The sequence below is a fragment of the Entelurus aequoreus genome, linkage group LG07, assembly GCF_033978785.1.
Source record: "Entelurus aequoreus isolate RoL-2023_Sb linkage group LG07, RoL_Eaeq_v1.1, whole genome shotgun sequence".
In the NCBI taxonomy this organism is placed as follows: domain Eukaryota; kingdom Metazoa; phylum Chordata; class Actinopteri; order Syngnathiformes; family Syngnathidae; genus Entelurus; species Entelurus aequoreus.
In genome coordinates, this window is record NC_084737.1 from 57,172,191 (window position 1) to 57,198,773 (window position 26,583).

A 26,583-nucleotide genomic window follows, 5' to 3' on the forward strand; every position below is an offset into this window, starting at 1 on the left:
GAAAAATCACACAGAACGTTTCAGATGCTTACAGACTGGTCGCTCTCATCAGAATGACGAGAAGCTTCCGGTCTGCAGGTGATCGCATTCAATTGGGAAGAAACGCCCTACTGCCCCCTACTGACCAATGCGAATAGTAATAAATGTGGAATGGCAGCTCCAAAAACGAATTCAAACTATAAAATAAAATAAATAAATCAACACAAAAATGTGACACATTATGGGTGGGTCACATTGCCAATCAACCTATCCCCAGGTGCATGTATTTGGAGGTAGGGAGGAAGCCGGAGTACCCGTAGAGACCCCACGCTGTGACGGGGAGAACATGCAAACTCCACACAGAAACCCTTGAAGCTAAAACATGAAGCTGCAACTCCATCGAAACCACAACAGAGATAACCTATACCCTACTTCTTCCTTACCTCACAACAGGTCAAAAAGATCATCCACAACTCTAACACCTTAATAACAGAAATCATTAACCAATGTATGTCTTTGCAAACCCGTCACACTCCATCTCCCTGAAAAACATTTTCTTATCCAGACCCCATCTCAAAAGAGAGACTCTAGATCAGTGGTTCTTAACCTTGTTGGAGGTACCGAACCCCACCAGTTTCATATGTGCATTCACCGAACCCTTCTTTAGTGAAAAATAAACTTTTTTTTTTCAAATTCAAGACAAAGTTCTATGTTTTTGGTAACACTTTAGAATGGGGAACATATTCTAAGTAACAAAGACTTAATTTAAAGTTATTTGGTTAGGGTTAGAGTTAGAGGGTTAGGGCCAGGGTTAGAGGGTTAGGGTTATAATAAGACCATGCCGAATAAGGCATTAATAAGTACTTAATAATGACTAGTTAAGAGCCAATATGTTACTAATTTGCATGTTAATGAGCAACTAATTAATGGTGAATGTTCCCCATACTAAAGTGTTACCATGTTTTTTACTGATGCATAAAATTAACCGTGCATGAACATCACCTTGTTCAAAGAACAAAACCAACACAGTGCATAAACTCACAACAAATTACACACCTGCAGATCAGTCTGACTTCTGCTGTTGCCGTATCCGTAATAGGCCGATAGGGAGAAGTTTTTATTTACACGATGAGTCGGGTGTGTTTTGACCTCCGCCGAACCCCTGAGTCCGACTCACCGAACCCCTAGGGTTCCATCGAACCCAGGTTAAGAACCACTGCTCTAGAAAGAGGTTCCGTAGCCTCCGTAGCAGAACCTCCAGGTTCTGCAACAGCTTCTTCCCTCAGGCCATAAGACTCTTGAACGCATCATAATAATCTCCTAAATTCCCCCCAAAAAATAGATTAACTCGCTGGAATATAAAGACAATATAACATACCTCCATAAATGTGGGTGCATATGCAAAAGTGCAATATATTTATCTGTACAGTAATCTATTTATTTATATCTGCACCTTATTGCTCTTTTATCCTGCACTACCATGAGCCGATGCAACAAAATGTTGTTCTTATCTGTACTGTAAAGTTCAAATTTGAATGACGATAAAAAGTAAGTTTAAATCTAAGTCTAAGTCTAAATACCCAACCTTCAGCCTGAAGACGTGTCCAACTCTAGGCCCATCTCGCACCTTCCATTCATTTCCAATATCTTATTGAAGTAGTTTCTGTGCAACTCTGCCCACCTCTTATCAGTCACCCTCCTTGTTCTTCTCACCCTCCTTGCTGAAATCATCCTTCATCATCTTCAGAACCATATTGGACTCTGGGACACCGCCCTCTGCTGGTTTCACTCCTCACTTATGAGAGCCCTGGGAGACGCCAAATCCCAGCTGTGGACTGTCACCAGTGTCATCCTCTACATCAGACCTGGGCATTCTGCGGCCCGCGGGCCACATCCGGCCCTTTGTACGCCCCTGTCCGGCCCGCGTGAGGCCAATCATAAATTACAAAATAAATTTTAAAAAGTATCTATCTCGAGTGTGCAATACAACAGTGCTGCTTTTGTTTTGAAGAGCGTTATTTGTATTACTTCCGCGTGGACGTATGCTCGTGCGCGATTGTGAGTGAATGTGAACAGCGGCAATCACAAATTACAAAATACATTTTAAAAAACATCGATGTCGTGCGTGCAATAAAACTGTGCTGCTTTTATTTTGAAAAGTGTTATTTATGGGCGTGTGTCCGTGTGGAACCTGTGAGTGAAGGTGTACAGCGACAAGTGATGCACGGTTATCCCCGAGACGCTAAAAAAAGAAAAGTTGATGACGAATGGCGTGTTTTCAACAAGACATGGACTGCCAAGTATTTCTTTACAGAAATTGAAGGTAAAGCCGTGTGCTTAATTTGTGGTACACAGGTTTCTGTGTTTTAAGAATATAGTGTAACGACCTGCTGAAGTTGATGTTGTGTTCTTTAGTTGCAGAAATGAGGAGTGAGGATAGACGTGCGTGTGGAAGTAAGGAGATAAGTTCATCACCAAATCGAATCACCGAATCACCAAAAATGATTCCCGGGCGCGGCACCGCTGCTGCCCACTGCTCCCCTCACCTCCCAGGGGGTGATCAAGGGGATGGGTCAAATGCAGAGGACAAATTCCACCACACCTAGTGTGTGTGTGACAATCATTGGTACTTTAACTTTAACTTAAGTTGAGCTGTGTTAGTATAGGTTGCTCAATAAAAGTTTCAAAAGAGCGTCAGACTTGGTGTGCACTTCTTCTGGACGCTACAATTGGTGTCAGAAGTAAAACTTTGCACATACTGCCGCTGCTTGTGTGAGCATACTGCGCTCCTTGTGTGCTCAGCCTGCTACGTTATCGGGAGGTACGTGCCACGATGTTTCCTGGCGACTTTGTCAAGATTGAACGGGAGGGAAGGACATTGAGTGGGGACTTAAGGTGCCGGCAGCGACTGCAGATGTCTGTGTGAATCCCGGACGGGAGGAGCTTGTCGCAAAGAGAGAGAGAGAGAGGGAGGAAGGAGAGGGGCGTCTACAGGTGCAGCGCACGCTGCTTGGCATGGGGGAATTCCACCCTCAATGAAGACTCCCCGGTTTGATGGCAAGGTGAACTGGGAGGCATTTCATCCCACCTCTGACACCAATTGTAGCGTCCAGAAGAAGCGCACACCAAGTCTGACGCTCTTTTTAAACTTTTATTGAGCAACCTATACTAACACAGCTCAACTTATCTCGTTCTTTCCACACACACGTCTATCCTCACTCCTCATTTCCGCAACAGCAACGCTTCCTCCTTCTTCGCCAATCACCTTACAGGCGTGCTACGTTCGCAGGATAAAGTGACAGAAATTGAAATGTTTGCATTGTATTATACATCAGGAAGTGTTGTGTAAGAAAGTGTTAAAAATAAAACCATCAAAAGCCATCTGCTTTTGTATAAAGATAAGTTAGGTTAAATGAAAATATTATTATTATTATTTATCTTACGGTATATCAAAAATAATTTGAGCAAAATTTAATTGAAATATTGTCGGTGTGGCCCTCCAGCAGTGCTCGGGTTGCTTATGCGGCCCCCGGTAAAAATTAATTGCCCACCCCTGCTCTACATCCCATCACTCATTCTGATCAAACATTTAAGTACAACATGCAGTTAAATACATTGAATTTCCCATTGGATGATTCTATTAGAATAGATTCAAATTCACCTTTATTCCATTTCATTCAGCATTAAAAGGTGACATGGCCACACTTGATGCTGTCTTAAATGCAGTGCAATGACCCGGGTAAGAAAGATGATGCTAGCAGACGATTAGGGCAGCAGAGATGTGGGGATTTGGCAAGTAATCCCCAGTGCCTTAATCCGTGCAACAACACAAAGTCTGTCCATCCATTATTTAGTCACGATAAATAAAAACAATTATTTGAAACAATAAAAAACTAATACTTTAATAAAAATTTAGGTGACTGATTTTTTTATTCCCTTACAAAAACATGATTTTACTACATTTGTTGTCTTCACGTGTGTATGATAATACACAACCGCTGATACTAACACCAAATATTAGTATTAGTTGTTCCAGTGTCAAATGATGCAGTATGTGGTGATGAGCTGGTGGGCCATCCCAATGTTGCCACTGGCCTGGTAGATGAGGGACAGGTTGAAGGCAGTCTCCCTCCTCAGGTCCACTTGGTCCTCAGCAATACCCTGTTGGGGAACAAGCAGGCTTCTTATTCAGATGTTTTGTTGTACGCTGTACTTTTTAGGGTGTCCTCAGACATCAATATCAGGTGTTAGATGAAAAAGGATCATAAAACAACAACTACATTTATGGGATTATGGCTTTAGGAGGTACACATCAGCCTTTTCTACATTAAACACTTCCTTGTGGCCTACTTAACATGTAATAGTTATTTGGCCAAAACTTTGCACAGATTATGTTTTACAGACCATTTTCAAAAAGTTTTCTTACCATCTCTTCAGGATGTGCTGTTTTGTTTTTATTTAAGTGCCTCCACTTCAACTGCCTCTTCTCCCCGTCAGCCATGTTGTAGTTTGTTTTCAGTCAGTACACATTTGTGTCTTATCGCATTGTGTTTGGCATTACAAATTCAATTGCATTTTGCGCTGACGTCGAAGCTAAATTATCTCTTTCCGTAGTTAGCTTCTATGGCTAATACTGCCGATGTGTTAGTACGCTAGAAAAAAAGTTTGTCCGTGTTCGCCCTTACAGTAACAATGTCGCTACAGCTTGGTTATTATACAGGTTACGAAATGTAGATTAAGTATTAAATTAATAATTGATTGATCCCATTAGCTGCATTGCTAGCCACCAAAAACAAGCTGATTTTTATGTTAGAAGGCGAAAAAAACTAAAAACTTTAGTCTTCTTGTCTCTCATAATGATTGTGAATGATAGGCAAAATTCCAAACAAAGTTCAGTTCCCCTTTAAAGGAGGTCACAGTCTCAACACATGCTCACTTTACATGCCTAAATGATCATGCCTACCACTGTGTCGTCCGTGAGCTTGATGATGGTGTTCGAGGGATAACTGGGGACACAGTCATACGTATATAGGGGGCTAAACACGCAAACCTGAGGGGAGCCAGTGCTGACTGACAAGGTGGACAAGCATAGTTGACCCACCTTAACAACCTAAGGTCTGTTGGTCAGAAAAAGTATTTTTAATCCAGGAACAGACTGGGGGGTTGTGGGGCGCGGGGTAGACCCACAAAGCTCAGCCTCTCCACCTGGATGTCAGGGATGATGGTATTGGAGCTGTAGTTGATGAGCAGCATCCTGCAATAAGTGTCTGGAAGTTCAAGATGTTCCACAGCTGAGTGAATAGCAGTGGCAATGGCATCCTATGTAGACAGGTTTGGCCTGTAGGTAAACTGATGTGGATCAAAGTTCTGGGGGAGGCAGGTTTTAATATATTGGAGAACAACAGCCATCAGTACCACTGGTCTTTTATGGCGTGGGGACTGGGATGGCAGTGGCTGCCTTAAGACAGGGCTGGATTTGGGTTTGTGCCAGGGATGAATTGAGGACCTCTGTCAGTACTCCTGCCAGCTGGTCTGTACAGTGCCGCAGCACTTCGCCCTGTATGCCAACTGACCCAGCCGCTTTACCCAGGTTTATAGCCTTCAAAACTTGCCTCACCTGGTGTTCTTGGAGGGCGAGCAGTTGATGAGTGGAAGGTGGGAGGGCTAACTTGAAACACGCAAATAAATGATTGAGTTCTTCCCCTAGCGAGTCTTCCGTGTTGTTGGCTGGGAGTTGCAAGTTGAGTTGAGTAACTCGTCAGGTGTTGGAGGCGTTGCACCACCCGCCATCAGTCTGTGATGTCCAGGTGCGCCTCCACTTTCCTTCTATACTCCACTTTTGCTGCCTTGATGCCTCTCTTGAGGTTACATCTAGCCTTGCTTTATCGCTCTCTGTCTGAGGACAAACCACTCTGAGGCTGGAGATCTAGCGATGTCGTCTGGGATGTGGTAAACCTAAGGACACTCGCTTGTAATTTCCATGCAACACACAAATCCATCCATCCATTTTCTACCGCTTGTCCCTCTCTGGGTCGCGGGGGGCTGCAGCCTATCCCAGCTGCATTTGGGCGGACAAGTCGCTGCCTCATCGCAGGGCCAACACAGATAGACAGACAACATTCACACTTACATTCACAGCGTCCATACGTGGCAAAATAAATAAATAAAAACAATAAAACAAAATTCAAAGTTAGTTTTCTTGTTGATTGTTAATTGTGTCATGTTCCTTTTAAATTCATGGGCAGCTTACAATGTGTCATGTAATGTAACTTATGCAGCGATTGTGATGGACTCATAAATCAGATCTGAGTTGACCTAATACCAAACTATTGCGGAACTAACAGTTGAACCAGGTGTAAAATTGTGTTCACTCACCTCTAGTTTCTGTGCAGGCAGTTCAAGAGCCTTTTGGTAGTAATGGATGGCTAAATGTGTAAGGCCCATCTGATGCAATGCTCTGCCCAAGTTGTACATGCTCTCCTGACACTCCCCACGCAGATCCACATAACGCCACAGGAAAGCGAAACCCTACAAAACACAGTGTTATGTTCGCAACAACACTAGTAGAGGGTAAGATGTTTAAAAGTACAACATACCTGCACCATAAGCGTGTGCCTCTTTGCGACATACTTCTGTGATGCCATGTGGAAGACGGTTAGGCCCACGAACAGGTTGAAAAGTGGGTTGTCGGGCTGAGTTTGGAAGGCCTGAACATACTGACCTGTAGACAAACACAACATCTTCTTTGCGTTGGGACATTGCTAACCAATGTGGCCCTGCCATTAGGCAAAGGTTAGAGAGGTACCCAGGGCGTGTTTGAAGCTGCCTGACACCATGGCGTTGTGCCCGCAGAGGACACACAGGGCACGGTTGTCAGGATGTTTCAACAGTAGACGCAGACAAAAGCGATGATGACGTTGGTGGTGGGAGGCTATTGTCAGCTGAGGGAAACAAGCATCACAGCTGTGCTGTCGAGCCATGTATTTCATGTATAATAAAAATACATTTATGTCAAAGAGATGTGTCTGCTTACTTGGTTAAATATATTCCAAAGCTGAGGCTGATCCACATTTTCCATCAGCATCAATCTGGTAAAGGAAGTAAAACAAATGACAAAGTAATATGATGAATTTACTACGAAATGTCTCATACCTGATGTAGTTGTAGGCCTTGTAGAAGTTGCGATCCAGGATGCTGGCCGAGAGCCCGAGAAACTCCAGCTCCTTCCGCCTGATCTTGATGTCGTAAAAAGAATAGAATTCCATGGCGGAGTCGACCATCAGCTCGGCCTCTGCGTAGCGATGCACGTCGCACATCGTAAGCACACAGCTCAGCAGCAGTTGCCACCAGTCTTCTTTGGACAAGACTTTAGTTTTACCTAACAGAAAAAGAAAGGTCATCACTAAAAGGATTACCGTATTTTTCGGACTATAAGTCGCAGTTTTTTTCATAGTTTGGCCGGGGGTGCGACTTATACTCAGGAGCGACTTATGTGTGAAATTATTAACACATTACCGTAAAATATCAAATAATATTATTTAGCTCATTCACGTAAGAGACTAGACGTATAAGATTTCATCGGATTTAGCGATTAGGAGTGACAGATTGTTTGGTAAACGTATAGCATGTTCTATATGTTATAGTTATTTGAATGACTCTTACCATAATATGTTACGTTAACATACCAGGCACGTTCTCAGTTGGTTATTTATGCCTCATATAACCTACACTTATTCAGCCTGTTGTTCACTATTCTTTATTTATTTTAAATTGCCTTTCAAATGTCTATTCTTGGTGTTGGGTTTTATCAAATAAATTTCTCCAAAAAATGCGATTTATACTCCAGTGCGACTTATATATGTTTTTTTTCTTCTTTATTATGCATTTTCGGCAGGTGCGATTTATACTCCGGAGCGACTTATACTCCGAAAAATACTAGTCAATAATATCATATATTAACCTGTATTTGATCCCATACAAAGCAGCAAACACAGAGCGGTTATGTGTTCACGAAACACACAAATGAGTCCTATCCCTTTAGGAAAGTACTCCTAATCTCAACTCATTATGTGAATAAAATACAAATGTCACGCAATAATTCTCTTCTATTCCAAAGACCATGGGCAAGACCAAAGAGCTGTCAAAGGACTTTAAGGACAACATTGTAGACCCACACAAGACTGTAATGGACATCAAGACCACTAACAAGAATCTTGGTAAAAAAGAAAGCACAGGGGAGATGCTGCATATCTCGGTATTGCTCGATATTGATATCAGAAATTAAATGCTAGAGAGTACAGTGGATCACCGCACATTCATGCGGGACCTGAGCCGAGGATGTCGTTGTGGCTTGTGCAGCCCTTTGAGACATTTGTGATTTAGGGCTATATAAGTAAACTTTGATTGATTGATCGATTGATTAACAATTCAGCATTTACAACCCCAAATTCATAAATTAAGTTAAAAAAATGTTTTCTCCAAATAGAAAACACATCACATTCAGCCTATGTCGGCAAAAACCTACAAACCCTGTTTCCATATGAGTTGGGAAATTGTGTTAGATGTAAATATAAACGGAATACAATGATTTGCAAATCATTTTCAACCCATATTCAATTGAATGCACTACAAAGACAAGCTATTTGATGTTCAAACTCATAAACTTTATTTTTTTTTGCAAATAATAATTAACTTAGAATTTCATGGCTGCAACACGTGCCAAAGTAGTTGGGAAAAGGCATGTTCACCACTGTGTTACATGGCCTTTCCTTTTAACAACACTCTGTAAACGTTTGGGAACTGAGGAGACACATTTTTTAAGCTTCTCAGGTGGAATTCTTTCCCATTTTTGCTTGATGTACAGCTTAAGTTGTTCAACAGTCCGGGGGTCTCCGTTGTGCTATTTTAGGCTTCATAATGCGCCACACATTTTCAATGGGAGACAGGTCTGGACTACAGGTAGGCCAGTCTAGTACCCGCACTCTTTTACTATGAAGCCACGTTGATGTAACACGTGGCTTGGCATTGTCTTGCTGAAATAAGCAGGGGCGTCCATGGTAACGTTGCTTGGATGTCAACATATGTTGCTCCAAAACCTGTATGTACCTTTTCAGCATTAATGGCGCCTTCACAGATGTGTAAGTTACCCATGTCTTGGGCACTAATACACCCCCATACCATCACAGATGCTGGCTTTTCAACTTTGCGCCTATAACAATCCGGATGGTTCTTTTCCTCTTTGGTCCGGAGGACACGACGTCCACAGTTTCCAAAAACAATTTGAAATGTGGACTCGTCAGACCACAGAACACTTTTCCACTTTGTATCAGTCTATCTTAGATGAGCTCAGGCCCAGCGAAGCCGACGGCGTTTCTGGGTGTTGTTGATAAACGGTTTTCGCCTTGCATAGGAGAGTTTTAACTTGCACTTACAGATGTAGCGACCAACTGTAGTTACTGACAGTGGGTTTCTGAAGTGTTTCTGAGCCCATGTGGTGATATCCTTTACACACTGATGTCGCTTGTTGATGCAGTACAGACTGAGGGATCAAAGGTCACGGGCTTAGCTGCTTACGTGCAGTGATTTCTCCAGATTCTCTGAACCCTTTGATGATATTACGGACCGTAGATGGTGAAATCTCTAAATTCATCGCAATAGCTGGTTGAGAAAGGTTTTTCTTAAACTGTTCAACAATTTGCTCACGCATTTGTTGACAAAGTGGTGACCCTCGCCCCATCCTTGTTTGTGAATGACTGAGCATTTCATGGAATCTACTTTTATACCCAATCATGGCACCCACCTGTTCCCAATTTGCCTGTTCACTTGTGGGATGTTCCAAATAAGTGTTTGATGAGCATTCCTCAACTTTATCAGTATTTATTGTCATCTTTCCCAACTTCTTTGTCACGTGTTGCTGGCATCAAATTCTAAAGTTAATGATTATTTGCAAAAAAAAAAAACGTTTATCAGTTTGAACATCAAATATGTTGTCTTTGTAGCATATTCAACTGAATATGGGTTGAAAATTATTTGAAAATCATTATATTCCGTTTATATTTATATCTAACACAATTTCCCAACTCATATGGAAACGGGGTTTGTATAAAATGTCACACAACAGGTAAAATGTAAAGCATACATGTACCAGCCCACAATTTGTTCCATGTTTTTAATGTTATTTCGCTAAGCAATGAGATGTCCCACTTTGTTCGGCGGTCCTCGACAACACCATAGCTGAGTGAGGCAACGCGAAAGTGAAACTTAAACTACGTTCACACTGCAGGATAGGATGCCCAATTTTGATTTTTTTGTCAAATCCGATATTTTTATGTAGTGGTTCACATTACAGAAAAATGCATTCTGTAATGTGAACACGAACTGACCCGCATGCAGACATGATGTCATGATGTCACACGTCCTGCAGTGTTTACGGAAGTAAACGTGGCGCATACGTGGCAATGTCAAGGATTTTGTGCAATATTATTCAACATTTGTTTAAACCAAATTATACCTTGGAGAAGATTAAGAAAGAAGAGAGCAAGTATGTTGGCTATGGCAGTTTGCAGAATATTTTGCTTTGATGCCTGCTCCATTGAGCGTGTCTGTGGGCGAGCAGTCGTAGCCATGGGAGTGGTGGAACATTGACGCGAGCTTCGAAAATATTATTTTCACCCGTTTTCTATTCATTTGTCAACTATTTATTTGGTAACCCTCTATTTTGGTGAATAATTATGAGGCTTATCGCTTCTTGATGCAATCGGGTCAGATGAATGCAACCAAAGCGCGGGAGCGTTCAGACTGCAGTTGTATCACATACTAATCTGATTTTTATCCACATATAGAAGAGGCCTGTAAAAATTTGAAATTGCACTGTTCGCACTGACAAAGAAAAAAATCTGATTTTTACCTTTCCAACCAAAAACCACAAAAGCCTGATTATCTTATTTCCAAAAGGATTGTCTTGTGGTCTGAGTTGTGTTAAGAGTAAATTTGTAATAATTGGCTCCACAACGGGTTGTGCGGACAACCATGAGTATTGAACTTGTTCAATATTCTTGATCAAAACTCTTTATGTCCGTGGGAAAAGCTGATACCTCCTAAATCATCATTCAATGAATTGTGACGTGGTACAGAAAGTAGCTAATCAAGAAGTTTAAAAAAACATTCAAAAACGCATTAGGGCTACTTTGTTGAGAACAACTCCCCTTTGGTTCTCTCAGTAGAATATGAAGTTTGTCTTCATTTTTTTTTTTTTATAGTCTTTTCTTTTCTTCTGGATTCTGTCCCAAAACTACCATCATTCCCTCCTCGTGTATGTCAATCAATCAATCAAAGTTTACTTATATAGCCCTAAATCACCACGAACACTGGTACTCCTCAGGGCTGTGTACTCTCCCCCTGGCTCTTCTCCCTGTATACAAACTGCTGCACCTCCAGTCACCAGTCCGTAAAGCTGCTCAAGTTTGCGGACGACACTACCCTCATCGGGCTCATCTCGGATGGCGACCAGTCCGCCTACAGGAGAAAGGTGGACCGGCTGGCATCCTGGTGCAGCCTCAACAACCTGAAGCTGAACGCCCAGAAAACAGTGGAGATGATCATGGACTTCAGGAAAGTCACAGCCCCACCATCCCCCCTCACCCTGATTGACTCTCCCACCCCCCATTGTGGACTCCTTCCGTTTCTTGGGCACCACCATCACCCAGGACCTCAAGTGGGAGCCGACCATCAGCTCCCTCATCAAGAAGAGGATGTACTTCCTGCGGCAGCTGAGGAAACTTAAGGTGCTGACCGAGATGCTGGTGCAGTTTTACTCAGCCATCATCGAGTCTATCCTCACCTCCTCCATCACCGTGTGGATCCCCGGCGCCACAGTCCAGGATAAGCATCGTATGCAGCGCATCGTACGTGCTGCTGAGAAGGTAATTGGCTGCAAGCTCCCATCCCTCCAGGACCTGTTCTCCTCCAGGACCAGGAGGCGTGTGGGTCGGATCACAGCTGACTCTTCTCACCCTGGACACAAACTATTTTCCCCTCTCCCCTAAGGCAGGAGACTACGGTCCATCCAGACCCACACCTCCCGCCACCTGAACAATTTTTTCCCCTCGGCCATCAGGCACATGAACAATAACAAGATCTGATGGCTCAGTTACAGCTCATTTTATTACCTATTCTGTGTTATATGTGTTTTATGTTGTACGATTGCACCAAGAAAAATACCTAGTTTGTGAACCCGTTTTCAAACAATGGCAATAAAAACTATTCTGATTCTGATTCTGATTCTGATCATGAGTGTCTTAAAGGGCTGCACAAGCCACAACGACATCCTCGGCTCAGATCTCACATCAGGGCAAGAAAAAACTCAACCCAATGGGATGACAGTGAGAAACCTTGGAGGGGACCGCAGATGTTATTCAGTTATTCTTGGGCACTACAAAATACAGCAGAAATGACACAAATCTGCACCTCACACACAATGTACGTACAAGTGATGTCCAAGTACGCAGCTTCAGGGTCCCCAATGTCCAGCATCATGTCTTCAACCTTCACCAAGCGCAGGTGATTCTCGCCTGACATGATGATGGAACGCACACAGACCTTGGCTCGCTGCATGGCCACCTTGAATATAAACACACACAGTGCTTCGATTTGTGTATTTTATACAGCAGAAAGACAACATGAAGCTATAACTGTACCTTGAGCAGCATGGAGATCATGGTGATCATGGCGTCCAGATAGTGCTGGATGTGTCCCTGCGTTTTCAGCAGCGTGGACCGATGCAGAAGGAGCTTTAGTTCCTGCAAAGATTTGTCATATTGCGAGCGTCATCTTTTAAATTCAGTCTCATACAAAAAAATACAACCTGCCTTTTGCGCTGCCGATGAGTCTTGTGCCAGTGTGTCGTTGTCATACATGGACTCCAGGGCTTTGAGGGCGCAATCCGGACGGCCAAGCTGCTGCTGCAATGTGGCGAGTGAGAGCCGGGCTTCCAGGTGCTGCGGTGCCAACTCGACCACTTTGGTGAAGCTTTTGGTCGCTGCTTCCATCTCACCCAAAGCCTTGAGACACTCTGCAGGGGAGGTGAAAGTTGCTGATCACTAATAGTTTGGCAAACATACTCATTGGCCACAACATTAAGTACAGATTAATAATGTTAAGAACCTCCATCAAGGCTGAATGCATGACACTGTGTCCCAAATTATTTTTAACATATTAATAAATTCTCAATTTTGATTGGCACTGTAATTTAGTAGAACTGCCTTTTGTCATAATAAGAACCATATTCAAATATGTTTGTCAAATTCAAAACGTTGGCTTGTCAACACGTAAAATTTTGACTACACTACCCTACCAAAGTATAAGCTAGGTACAAGGTCTAAGCTCAGATAATGCAGGCTTTTCTGACATGTCATTTTAATTTTTTTTTATCACGCTTTTGCAGATACAGGTTTAAGAAAATACATTCAAAGAACCTATCCCTGATTTGCATTTACTCAGAGGCATATACTGTATGAACTTTATGTTTGATGATTAAAAGTCAATGAGCTTGAAAGGATTACAGTCACAAATTGAGGAGGTGTTTGTTCAGCCTCTTCATAAAGGCATGAGTACTGTTCCATATTGTATTAGCAAAGTGGAGAAAGCTCCTGTCGAGGCATTTGGTGTTTGACTTTGGGATGTGGGATCATCGCAGTGTTTTGCTGTGGGGAGGCGGGGCCGGCGGACCGACAGCGAGGCGTGTCCCGCCGGGGCCGACTCCGAGATGGCGGCGAGGAGGCGTGGCCGGCGGTCCAGCGGCGAAGCAGGGCACACCGGAGCCCGCTCCAAGATGGCGGCGAGGAGGCGTGGATGACGAGCGAGCAGGGAGGCGGGGCACGCCGGGAGTGACGCCGCAATCAGGACAAGGTGCGTGGATCGCGCAGCTGCGGACAAGGTGGTCATCCTCTCGCACCGTATAAAAGGGCGGGAGACGTAAACGTCGGGGAGAGAAACGGAGAAAGAAAGAAGACACAACGAGAGGCTGATGCTGAGCGAGAGCGCAAGAGAGCCCAAGGAAGACGACGACGCGCTGCTGGAAAGAAGACGGAGGAGCGAGCGGAAGAACGGAAAGGCTGGAAAGGCATCCGTAAGAGACTTTATTTGCAAAAATAAAAGAAGTCTAAACCTGCCCGCAACATTTCTTTCCTTGCTGGTCCTGAGAACCCACCCGACAGCTGGAGACTGTCACATTTGCATACATTTATTTTTTGGTGGCCTCCAGCCACCAATAAATAAAAATAAATAAAAAAATACATAAATACATTTGGAACACCACAAATACATTCGGCGCTACCTGTTCGCCCTCACTCATAAACAGATGATAATAAGACTGTTTGTAGCTTGTCGTTACAATTCCTTACAGTATATGGCATTATCATATATGGCAGAAAAGGAACTTCCCGGTGATCAATAATTCATAAATGGAATAAAAACAAGACAATGGTGATCATCATTGTCCTGGAAGTCATACCTGCGTGACGAAGCCATACCACAGCCAGGTTGTACTTCTCAGATATGACCAGCACAGACAGTAAAGGTAAAGCAGACAGGTAGTCTCCCATCTCCAGGTAGGCCTCGCCCACATCCAGGTACAAGTCACCAATCTCTTCTGCACTCTGCTCCATCAGTGAGGAAACCAGGGTCTGCGTTTGAGTGGAACAAAATCCAGGAAAAAAAGTCTCAAAGTATGTCTGTCTGAAATTTGTCACACTTGTAAAAACTAAGCTACCTCCAGGGGTTCATGGATGCGCATGTGAATGAGGCAGACAATCAGCTTGGCCTTCAGGTCCACCGGTACGCTGTCGGGAACTTCAACATCCTTGATTTCAGCTGTGGATGCATAAACACATCCTCATTATCTTTACTGTAGTTGAACTTGGCTCAACCTTTGGCAGCTCTTTGGTCTTGCCCACAGTGGTAGAAAGGTTTCAATAAAAGAGTATTTGTGTGAAAGGTGTCTTTTATACACTTGGGTCTGATCTACTTAGCACAAAATACCACACGTTAAACAGTGCGTGCTAACTATAAACTATTAGTAGGCGTATTGCGGGTGATATACCAAGTCCTAAATGAGGTTGTTGCGTGTACTACTGGCATTATGTGACCATGGAAATACTAATTTCCCTCTATATTCATGTTATCATGCTCTCCAACCAGTGTGCAATGTTGTTGATAATATGTACCACCCTTTCTGCATTATAGATTGTAATCTATAGACAATAATTTTCTTTTTTTTTCTTTTAAAAAAATAATAAAAACTATTCTTAGCACAACACTGCAACGCATTCATGCGTCGGGAATGATCCAAATGCAAGAAAATACACATTAAAGAAAGACAAGCTAAATGGATTGCACTCCCTTCTTCTGCTCACCTAAGAGACACAATTCTCTGCTCATGACCTTAGTAAACCAGCTTTGCCTCCGTTATGTAGTTTGCATGTGTTTAGTACCGTAAGAACGATGGAACTACATCCGCGATGCTGTTCACAGCACAACCATGGCCATCTATGGTAAGAGAGAAAAGAAGAACCCAGACTGGTTTGTCGCTGGGCTTGCAGAGATGGAGCCCATCATCGAAGCCAAGAGAACAGCCCAAATGAGTTATAAGAACGATCCATCTGCAAAGACACTTGAAGCTCTCAGGAAGACAAGAAATAATGCCAAACGCATTGCAAGGAAATGTGCTAACAGCTACTGGCTCGGCCTCTGCGAGAGTATCCAACTGGCTGCAGATAACGGTGATTCTCGTGGCATGTATGAAGGTATGAAGAGAGCTTTCGGACCAACTACCAAGAAGGTAGTGCCACTGAAATCCTCCACTGGAGAAGTCATCACAGACCGTGCGCTCCAGATGGAAAGATGGGTCGAGCACTATCAGGAACTCTACTCCCGGGATATTGCAGTCAAAGACATTACAATTGAAAGCATCGAGAACCTACCTGTCATGGATGATCTCGACAAGCTCCCAACCTTAGCGGAGCTCAAGAAGGCAGTCAACTCCCTTACCTGTGGCAAAGCTCCGGGGAACGATGGCATTCCCACTGAGATCATCAAGAACAGTAAGGACACTGTTCTTCTAGACCATCTTCATGAGCTTCTATGTCAATGCTGGGATGAAGGAACAATTCCTCAGGATATGCGTGACTCAAACATCATCGCACTGTACAAAAATAAAGGAGATCGCAGCGACTGCAACAATTACCGTGGAATATCCCTCCTAAGCACTGTCGGGAAGACCTTCGCTAGAGTGTTACTCAACAGACTGCAATTGCTTGCGGCCCGTGTATATCCAGAATCGCAATGTGGATTCAGGTCGGGGAGATCGACCATCGACATGATATTTTCTATCAGACAATTACAAGAGAAATGCCGTGAGCAGAGACAACCATTGTATATCGCCTTCATCGACCTTACAAAGGCCTTCGATTTAGTTAGCAGGAAGGCTCTCTTCAAGCTTTTGCACAAGATAGGCTGCCCACCAAAGCTGCTAAAGCTGATAACATCATTCCATGAAGATACGCAAGGAACTATCCAGTATGACGGCTCCGCATCAGCCCCATTCCCAATTGAGAATGGAGTGAAGCAAGGATGCGTGCTTGCTCCCACGCTCTTCGGAATCTTCTTCTCGTTGCTATTGTCAGAAGCATTCAAATCATCTGACGATGGTGTTTACCTGCACACAAGGAGCGACGGGAAACTGTTCAACCTCGCACGTCTCCGGGCAAAGACTAGAGTGCGTAAAGTCCTCATCAGAGAGATGCTCTTCGCAGATGATGCTGCTCTGGCCTCACCATCAGAGGAAGCACTACAGAGGCTGATCAACAGCTTTTCTGATGCATGCAAAGACTTTGGCTTAACTATGAGCCTCAAGAAGACAAACATTATGGGACAAGATATGCGCAACATTCCAAGGATCTCCATTGGAAACCACACCCTGCAAGTTGTTGAGAACTTCACCTATCTTGGCTCAACCATATCCAGCAATCTCTCTCTCGATGCCGAGATCAACATCCGCATCGGCAAAGCATCTACAACGATGGCTAGACTCTCCAAGCGTGCTTGGGAGAACAGACTGCTAACCATCAACACGAAAAATAAGATCTATCAAGCCTGTGTTCTTAGCACTCTACATTATGGCAGTGAGTCATGGACCTCGTATGCACGCCAAGAGCGCCGTTTGAACTCCTTCCATCTTCGGTGCCTAAGGCGGATTCTGGGAATTAAATGGCAGGATCGCATCCCGAATAAGGATATCCTCGAAAAAACAGGAATGAAGACAATCTTCGCTCTCCTTACACAACGACGTCTGAGATGGCTTGGCCATGTAAGTCGAATGGATGACACTCGCATTCCAAAAGACATCCTGTACGGAGAACTGGCCTCTGGAACAAGGGCTGTGGGAAGACCTGTCCTTCGATTTAAAGATGTGTGTAAGCGTGATATGAAGGCCAGTGACATCAACCCATTAAACTGGGAAGCTTCTTCAGCTGAACGTGGGAAATGGAGGAAGTTAGTGGAGGAGGGCGCACATCAGAGTGACTTAAGAAGAGTAAGACAATGGGAGGAGAAGCGTTACCGTAGAAAGCGAACAGTCACACCCCCACTGAATCAACCAACAATACAATATGTGTGCAGGAACTGCAACAAAGCATGTCGGTCAAGAATTGGCTTATATAGTCACAACAGGCGTTGCACAGGAATTGACATTTGAGCGCAAAACTCTATTGTCTCTCGAGACAAACAGATGCCAGTAAAAAAAGTACCGTAATGAGTTGAGAATGCTGTGCATCCCCACATATTCACAATTTAGCATTTGCGACTCCAAAAATTCCCAGATTTTCTAATTAATTAATATTGCTTCAACTTATATATGTTTTTTGTCTGCAAATCTCATTCACCCAAAGTCAGTCAAAATTCATGAATTTTTGAACGGCTTAACCCTGGATTGTGTTGTGAGCAGTGTTGGGACTAACGCGTTACAAAGTAACGTGTTACTGTAACGCCGTCAGTTTCGGCGGTAACTAGTAATCTAACGCATTATTTTTTATATTCAGTAACTCAGTTACCGTTACTACATGATGCGTTACTGCGTTATTTTTTACAGTATGTAGTATTGGCTAGAAACAGAAGATCTGAGTGTGTTTTATTGGAGAGTTGCGGTGTCGTCCTTCTGAATCTTCCTGTCATAAGCGGGAGAGAAGAAAGGAGGCGCGCTCTGTGTGTGTCTGGGTGTGGGGAGGGGAGGGGAGGGGAGGGGGGGGGGCGTGTCTGTGTTTACTAGTGCTGCAACGGATCAATATCTTCGGTTCGGCACACACGTGATCCGCGGTTTGATATATGAAAAAAAATAAAAGTTGTTCGAACGTTCAGTCCACACACAGCGTGGTCATGGCGAGCGGAGTAACGGAAGAGCTTCCGGTTGTGCAAAACGAGGGCTTTAAACACATGCTGAACGTGCTTGAGCCACGTTACGACATCCCGTCGCGCACCCACTTCAGCGATAAGTTTGTGCCAGATCTTTATGAGCAGGAGAAGAAAAAAGTTGTGGATGAACTATCCCGAGCATCATAGGTTGCGCTCATGACAGACGGGTGGACGTCCAGGGGAACTATGTGACGATAAGCGCTCACTTCATCACAGCAGACTGGGAGATGAGAAGACACGCCCCCTCTACGAGAGTCACCTTGCACAGGTGCTGACACAAGCAGTGGAGGAATGGAAGATAAAGATATCCCAGTCACACGTGATAATGCCAAAAATCAAATAATTGCAGTGAATGAGGCAGGACTGAGACCAAAGACAGGTGCTTTGCACATGTAGTGAATTTCGCATCACAGAAGGGCATCTCAGTTAATAGGATGGAGCGCCTCCTTTGGAGGATCAGGAAGGTGGTTTCCTACTTCCACCCAAGCACAACAGTTGCTCATGTGCTCAAGACACAGCAAGAAATGCTAAAGCTGCCTACTCATAAGCTCATACATGATGTCCCAACGAGGTGGAACTCCACTTATGATATGTTGGAGCAGCAGGCAGCTATATACTCTGCATTGACCCACAAGACCCTGAAGACAAATGTCAAAGACATCATCACCCTGTCTGATGAGGATGTGAGAGAGGCAGAGGAGGTCCTCCAGGTGCTTAAACCCCTCAAAAGTGTTACATCTCTACTGAGTACTGAAACTTCACCATCTGTGCCACTGAAAACAAGGATTCTACAATCCATGGCTCCAAGTGTGGAAGACAGCAGTATCACTCCAGATGTCAGGCTTTATTTCACTACCTACACTACCGTTCAAAAGTTTGGGGTCACATTGAAATGTCCTTATTTTTGAAGGAAAAGCACTGTACTTTTCAATGAAGATAACTTTAAAATAGTCTTAACTTTAAAGAAATACACTCTATACATTGCTAATGTGGTAAATGACTATTCTAGCTGCAAATGTCTGGTTTTTGGTGCAATATCTACATAGGTGTATAGAGGCCCATTTCCAGAAACTATCACTCCAGTGTTCTAATGGTACAATGTGTTTGCTCATTGGCTCAGAAGGCTAATAGATGATTAGAAAACCCTTGTGCAATCATGTTCACACATCTGAAAACAGTTTAGCTCATTACAGAAGCTACAAAACTGACCTTCCTTTGAGCAGATTGAGTTTCTGGAGCATCACATTTGTGGGGTCAATTAAACGCTCAAAATGGCCAGAAAAAGAGAACTTTCATCTGAAACTCGACAGTCTATTCTTGCTCTTAGAAATGAAGGCTATTCCACAAAATTGTTTGGGTGACCCCAAACTTTTGAACGGTAGTGTATGTTTCAAGGAAGATGAATTTTAATTTTCCTGAGCGAACTCTCCCGAAGGAATCAATAAAGTACTATCTATCAATCTATCTATGTGCCTTCTTATGTTGCACTTTAAGTTGTTTTTTATGAATGGTCTTTGATCCAAGTTTAAAGAAAGGAGAAATGCCTTTTTATGTTGCACTGTTTTTCATTAATTATGTTAAAAGGAAGATAAAAATGTATGTCTAGTTGATCAACAGATTGTATTATTCTCCAGTGCAATAACAGTACTGAAATGAAAGCTAAAAGGGCATTAATGGGAGCTTTAAAAAAAAAAGAAGAAAAAAAAAAGTAACTAAATAGTTACTTTTCACAGTAACACATTACTTTTTGGTGTAAGTAACTGAGTTACTTTTGAAATAAAGTAACTAGTAACTGTAAGTAGTTACTGGTTTTCAGTAACTAACCCAACACTGGTTGTGAGTGAACAATGGCAGGAAGTTTTAGGTGGGGAGTGTGGTTAATGTGCCGTGTGTCAAAAATTGTGTGGGTATCTCAGTTGCTTGCAGTTTTTCACAATTTACTGGTGTGTCCAGATCTGCAACATTCCTGAATATATCTTTATAAAGGGGGTAAACTTATAAAATTTGATGACATACTTATTTTCCCCATAGTAAAAATAAAGGTTTTATTAGTCACTTACGCTGGCTCTTCTCTGCTTCACTCTTTGCCTCCTCATTATTTTCATCCTCAGTCTTCTCTGACACATTCTCATCTTCTACTACAGACTGTGAGCTAGTTTCATCCTGCACCAGAACCACGCCCATAAAATTGACCAAGATCTGAGTGCGAAAAACATGTTTGTTTACTTACACACAAGATATGTCCGTTACCGCTGTAAAGTGTGCACATACAGTATACATACCTGCAAAGCCTTGTCATATTGGTGGTTGGTAATGTAGAGCTCAGCGGCCATGTTGACCATGTCATCACTAACCAAGTTGGGGTGTCGGGCCAGAGCTTCCTCCATCACGCCGAGTGCTGAGGGCAGGTCACCACTTTCATAATAACTCCTAAGAACACATACCGGTAATCAAAATCTGACAGGGTGTTTTCAACAAATATTACAAGCCAGAATTATTCATGGCAGATATATAATTACGGACCTCAGCCCACAATTGTTCACTCAGTTACGTGATGTGTGACATGTGACATATGTGACATGATAAACACATGACCTTACCGTAACAGGCTTGTGCAAAATTCGGAATTTCAATTAAATTCATTAGGAAAAAATCGAAAATAAATTGAATTGGCACCACCCAACAGGATGTTGATTTGGAATTTAGAATTGCAGGGAGTGAAATTCATTATAATTCAGAAATTCCAAGTAACAGGAAAACAGCTTTTTTTTTTTAAGGGGTTGTTTGACACCTTTACATGGCTGCCTTTAAAGGCTTTAAAGATGTAAACTATGCTCCACGTAACACATACGCAAAGACATTAGCGTTGTGTGTCGTCAGCTAATGATAGCAATTTGGCAAGGTTTAGCTACTAATGTTAGCTATCATTAAATGTGTATTCTATCATAACAACAACGTGGCTGCAAATTGTTTGTTGCTTCCCTGAAACTGCTTCTGTGTATGTGCACGGGCTCCTGGCATGTCCGTGTGTACGAGACAGCGATGAGTGACCGCCTGAAAGCCAGACTAATTCTTCAAGCCGAAGATACATTTTTATTCAATAGAATTAGTTATTGTGATTTTTTTTTTTAATATTCTCTATTAAATTACTGATAGTAACATAATATTCTTTGGTATAAAAAATCTAACTTTGAAATAATTGCAAACAGCCCATTTACAAGGGTTTGGCCTAAATACTAAGAATAATTTACAAACATTCAAATTAAACATTTTCTCCATCCATTACCAATACTTGGAAAAAATAAAGCATTCTTTCAACCATTTGGCTTAATTTGAAAGTATAATAGAATTTAAATATAATGCATATAATTAAATTAAATCATCTTATTTATAAAACACACTTTTATTTTTAACTGTTGTTATAGTAATATATCTTTGTATATATACTGGAGAGCATAAGTCTGGAATACACCAAAATCAATTGAAATGTCAATTCTACTTCCTTTGCAACCTCAATTCAAATTCCATCCATCCATCCATCCATTTTCTACCGCTTATTCCCTTCGGGGTCGCGGGGGGCGCTGGAGCCTATCTCAGCTACAATCGGGCGGAAGGGAGGGTACACCCTGGACAAGTCGCCACCTCATCACAGGGCCAACACAGATAGACAGACAACATTCACACTCACATTCACACACTAGGGCCAATTTAGTGTTGCCAATCAACTTATCCCCAGGTGCATGTCTTTGGAGGTGGGAGGAAGCCGGAGTACCCGGAGGGAAACCCACGCAGTCACGGGGAGGACATGCAAACTCCACACAGAAAGATCCCGAGCCCGGGATTGAACTCACGACTACTCAGGACCTTCGTATTGTGAGGCAGACGCACTAACCCCTCTTCCACCGTGCTGCCCCAATTCAAATTCATGAAAATTAATTGGAATTTGGGAGACATTCTCCACTCAGTTTGGAATTTTGTACAAGCCTACTCCGTCCAGTAGATGGCATAGTAACTGTCCTTCTTAACACATCCATCCATCCATTTTCTACCCCACATACGTAAATGGTCTGCCAGAGAATAAGATGATGCGGGGTTAGTTTGGATTGCAAACTATTTTGCTATATTTGGTGAGTTTTCAGAGCCATCCAGATACCCTTTTTGGAAAAAAAATCAAATTATTGGACACTTTTGGAGAGTTTAACATTTATCCCCGCCTTCTGGATTCGGGCAGAAGGCGGGGTACACCCTGGACAAGTCGCCACCTCATCACAGGGCCAACACAGATAGACAGACAACATTCACACTCACATTCACACACTAGGGCCAATTTAGCGTTGACAATCAACAGATACATGTCTTTGGACGGGACAAGCGGTAGAAAATGGATGGATGGGCATTCTTCTCAACGAGCAGTGGGTCCTGCAGTGCTCCCATCCCCTCATCTAAGATACTTAGTCTTGCGACTTTAAAAAACACAAACAAAGTGATGGAAAAAAGTTAATTTGTATACTCAAATATAGTTGTTTCACTTTTCATGTTTTTGGCCCACGTGTCATGGCTAATTATGCAAGTTAGATAATGACATCATCTACAACCTACACCCCAAGTCCACATATAGATTGCAGTCCCATGGGAATCACTGAATTTATTTAGAATTTATTTTGATATTATTATTATTTTTAAAAATTTATTGTCATCCATGTTGAATCTAAAAGCTTATAGTAAGTGATAAAGTCGGTACTGTCGGCCTTATTGGTTCGTCAATGAAACTTTTGTGGATTGGTTATTGTTTTACGAAAGCAATGAACATCTTTGCCATCATTATGCCACCTCCAGATAAGATGTTAGGGATAAAAAACTTGATGACAAAAGCTTACAGGAAGTTGATGTACACTGTTCTAAGTTCCCTACTTGGCCATATCCTTAGACAGCTGCATGAAGTTCTCCCCCTCCTCCAGCGGAAGCAGAGACAGGATCCGACGGTAGCCATCCATACACTGCTTGTGCTCACCAAGACGCATGAGGAGACTACAGCGGTCCCACAGGTAGCGCACGTTGGTGGGAGCGTACTTGACAGCTGTAGTAAGGATCATTTATTTTAATGGCACTTTCCCATAAGACTGAAGTTCAGATCATTTCCAGATTTTGAAATGCACTCATCATGGGTTAGAACAGGGGTCCCTAAACTTTTTGACTTGGGGGCCACATTGGGATAAAAGAATTTGGCTAAGGACCGGACTATCTATATGTATTTGTATTTGTATGTATGTATGTGTGTATATATATATATATATAAAATATATATATATATATATATATATATATATATATATATATATATATATATATATATATATATATATATATATATATATATATAGCTTATCCCTTTATATATATATACATATATATATATATATATATATATATATATATATATATATATATATATATATATATATATATATACACTACCTTTCAAAAGTTTGGGGTCACCCAAACAATTTTGTGGAATAGCCTTCATTTCTAAGAACTAGAATAGACTGTCGAGTTTCAGATGAAAGTTCTCTTTTTCTGGCCATTTTGAGCGTTTAATTGACCCCACAAATGTGATGCTCCAGAAACTCAATCTGCTCAAAGGAAGGTCAGTTTTGTAGCTTCTGTAACGAGCTAAACGGTTTTCAGATGTGTGAACATGATTGCACAAGGGTTTTCTAATCATCAATTAGCCTTCTGAGCCAATGAGCAAACACACTGTACCATTAGAACACTGGAGTGATAGTTGCTGGAAATGGGCCTTTATACACCTATGTAGATATTGCACCAAAAACCAGACATTTGCAGCTAGAATAGTCATTTACCACATTAGCAATGTATAGAGTGTATTTCTTTAAAGTTAAGACTAGTTTAAAGTTATCTTCATTGTAAAGTACAGTGCTTTTCCTTCAAAAATAAGGACATTTCAATGTGACCCCAAACTTTTGAACGGTAGTGTATATATGTATATATATATCTCATACCAAAGACTATAAAAATGGGACCCGTTACCTCCCTGCTTGGCACTCAGCATCAAGGGTTGGAATTGGGGGTTGAATCACCAAAAATTATTCCCGGGCGCGTCCACCGCTGCTGCTCACTGCTCCCCTCACCTCCCAGGGGATGATCAAGAGTGATGGGTCAAATGCAGAGAATAATTTCGCTACACCTAGTGTGTGTGTGACAATCAGGGGTACTTTAACTTGAATGTATATACATACACACACACACACACATATACAGTACAGGCCAAAGGTTTGGACACACCTTCTCATTCAATGCGTTTTCTTTATTTTAATGACTATTTATATTGTACATTGTCACTAAAGGCATCAAAACTATGATTGAACACATGTGGAGTTATGTACTTAACAAAAAAAGGTGAAATAAGTGAAAACATGTTTTATATTCTAGTTTCTTCAAAATAGCCACCATTTGCTTTGATTACTGTTTAGCACACTCTAGGCATTCTCTCGATGAGCTTCAAGAGGTAATCAATCACCTGACATGGTTTTCACTTCACAGGTGTCATAGTTTTGATGTCTTCAGTGACAATCTACAATGTAAATAGTCATGAAAATAAAGAAAACACATTGAAATGAGGTGTGTCCAAACTTTTGGCCTGTACTGTGTATGTGTGTACAAACCCCGTTTCCATATGAGTTGGGAAATTGTGTTAGATGTAAATATAAACGGAATACAATGATTTGCAAATCATTTTCAACCCATATTCAGTTGAATATGCTACAAAGACAACATATTTGATGTTCAAACTGATAAACTTTTTTTTTTTTTTGCAAATAATCATTAACTTTAGAATTTGATGCCAGCAACACGTGACAAAGAAGTTGGGAAAGGTGGCAATAAATATCAATCAATCAATGTTTATTTATATAGCCCTAAATCACAAAAGTCTCAAAGGGCTGCACAAGCCACAACGACATCCTCGGCACAGAGCCCACACAAGGGACGTCGATGTGAATGACAATGAGAAACCTTGGGGAGGATCGCATATCTGGATAACCCCCCCCCCCCCCTCTAAGTACAGTCCCTAGTGGATCCAACATAACAGTGAGAGTCCAGTCCATAGTGGGGCCAGCAGGAGACCATCCCGAGCGGAGACAGGTCAGTAGCGCAGAGACGTCCCCAACAGATGCACAGGCGAGCGGTCCACCCCGGGTCTCAGCTCTGGACAGCCAGCACCTCATCCATGGTCACCGGAACCGGAATAACCCAGCGAGGGGGCAGAGGAGAAAAGAAAACGGCAGATCAACTGGTCTAAGAAGGGGGTCTATTTAAAGGCTAGAGTATACAAATGAGTTTTAAGATGGGACTTAAATGCTTCTACTGAGGTAGCATCTCTAACTTTTACCGGGAGGGCATTCCATAGTACTGGAGCCTGAACAGAAAACGCTCTGTAGCCCGCAGAGCTTTTTTTGGGCTCTTGGAATCACTAATAAGCCGGAGTTCTTTGAACGCAGATTTCTTGCCGGGACATATGGTACGATACAATCAGCAAGATAGGATGGAGCTAGACCGTGTAGTATTTTATATGTAAGTAGTAAAACCTTAAAGTCGCATTTTAAGTGCACAGGAAGCCAGTGCAGGTGAGCCAGTATAGGCGTAATATGATCAAACTTTCTTGTTCTTGTCAAAAGTCTAGCAGCCGCATTTTGTACCAACTGTAATCTTTTAATGCTAGACATAGGGAGGCCCGAAAATAATATGTTACAGTAATCGAGACGAGACGTAACGAACGCATGAATAATGATCTCAGCGTCGCTAGTGGACAAAATGGAACGAATTGTAGCGATATTACGGAGATGAAAGAAGGCCGTTTTAGTAACACTCTAAATGTGTGACTCAAACGAGAGAGTTGGGTCGAAAATAATACCCAGATTCTATACCGAGTCGCCTTGTGTAATTGTTTGGTTGTCAAATGTTAAGGTGGTATTATTAATTAGATGTCGGTGTTGAGCAGGACCGATAATCAGCATTTCCGTTTTCTTAGCGTTGAGTTGCAAAAAGTTAGCGGACATCCATTGTTTAATTTCATTAAGACACGCCTCCAGCTGACTACAATCCGGCGTGTTGGTCAGCTTTAGG

The 26,583-nt window shown here is 42.4% G+C and overlaps 1 protein-coding gene across 1 annotated transcript in view; it reads right to left on the minus strand.

The window, feature by feature from the left end:
* Positions 1–3,663: 3,663 nt before the first annotated feature.
* The window catches only part of gtf3c3 (general transcription factor IIIC, polypeptide 3), a 33,690-nt gene continuing 10,770 nt past the window's right edge, over positions 3,664–26,583 (minus strand). The window contains exons 6-19 of the mRNA XM_062054067.1: positions 23,353–23,518; positions 20,724–20,871; positions 20,502–20,640; positions 14,747–14,847; positions 14,489–14,660; positions 12,846–13,048; positions 12,675–12,776; positions 12,465–12,597; positions 7,132–7,357; positions 7,013–7,067; positions 6,785–6,920; positions 6,576–6,700; positions 6,355–6,507; positions 3,664–4,140 (exon numbers count right to left, since the gene is read on the minus strand). Of these exons, the coding sequence (XP_061910051.1) occupies positions 4,018–4,140; positions 6,355–6,507; positions 6,576–6,700; positions 6,785–6,920; positions 7,013–7,067; positions 7,132–7,357; positions 12,465–12,597; positions 12,675–12,776; positions 12,846–13,048; positions 14,489–14,660; positions 14,747–14,847; positions 20,502–20,640; positions 20,724–20,871; positions 23,353–23,518 (1,982 nt within the window). The 3' untranslated portion in view covers positions 3,664–4,017. The remainder of the gene's footprint in view (positions 4,141–6,354; positions 6,508–6,575; positions 6,701–6,784; positions 6,921–7,012; positions 7,068–7,131; positions 7,358–12,464; positions 12,598–12,674; positions 12,777–12,845; positions 13,049–14,488; positions 14,661–14,746; positions 14,848–20,501; positions 20,641–20,723; positions 20,872–23,352; positions 23,519–26,583) is intronic.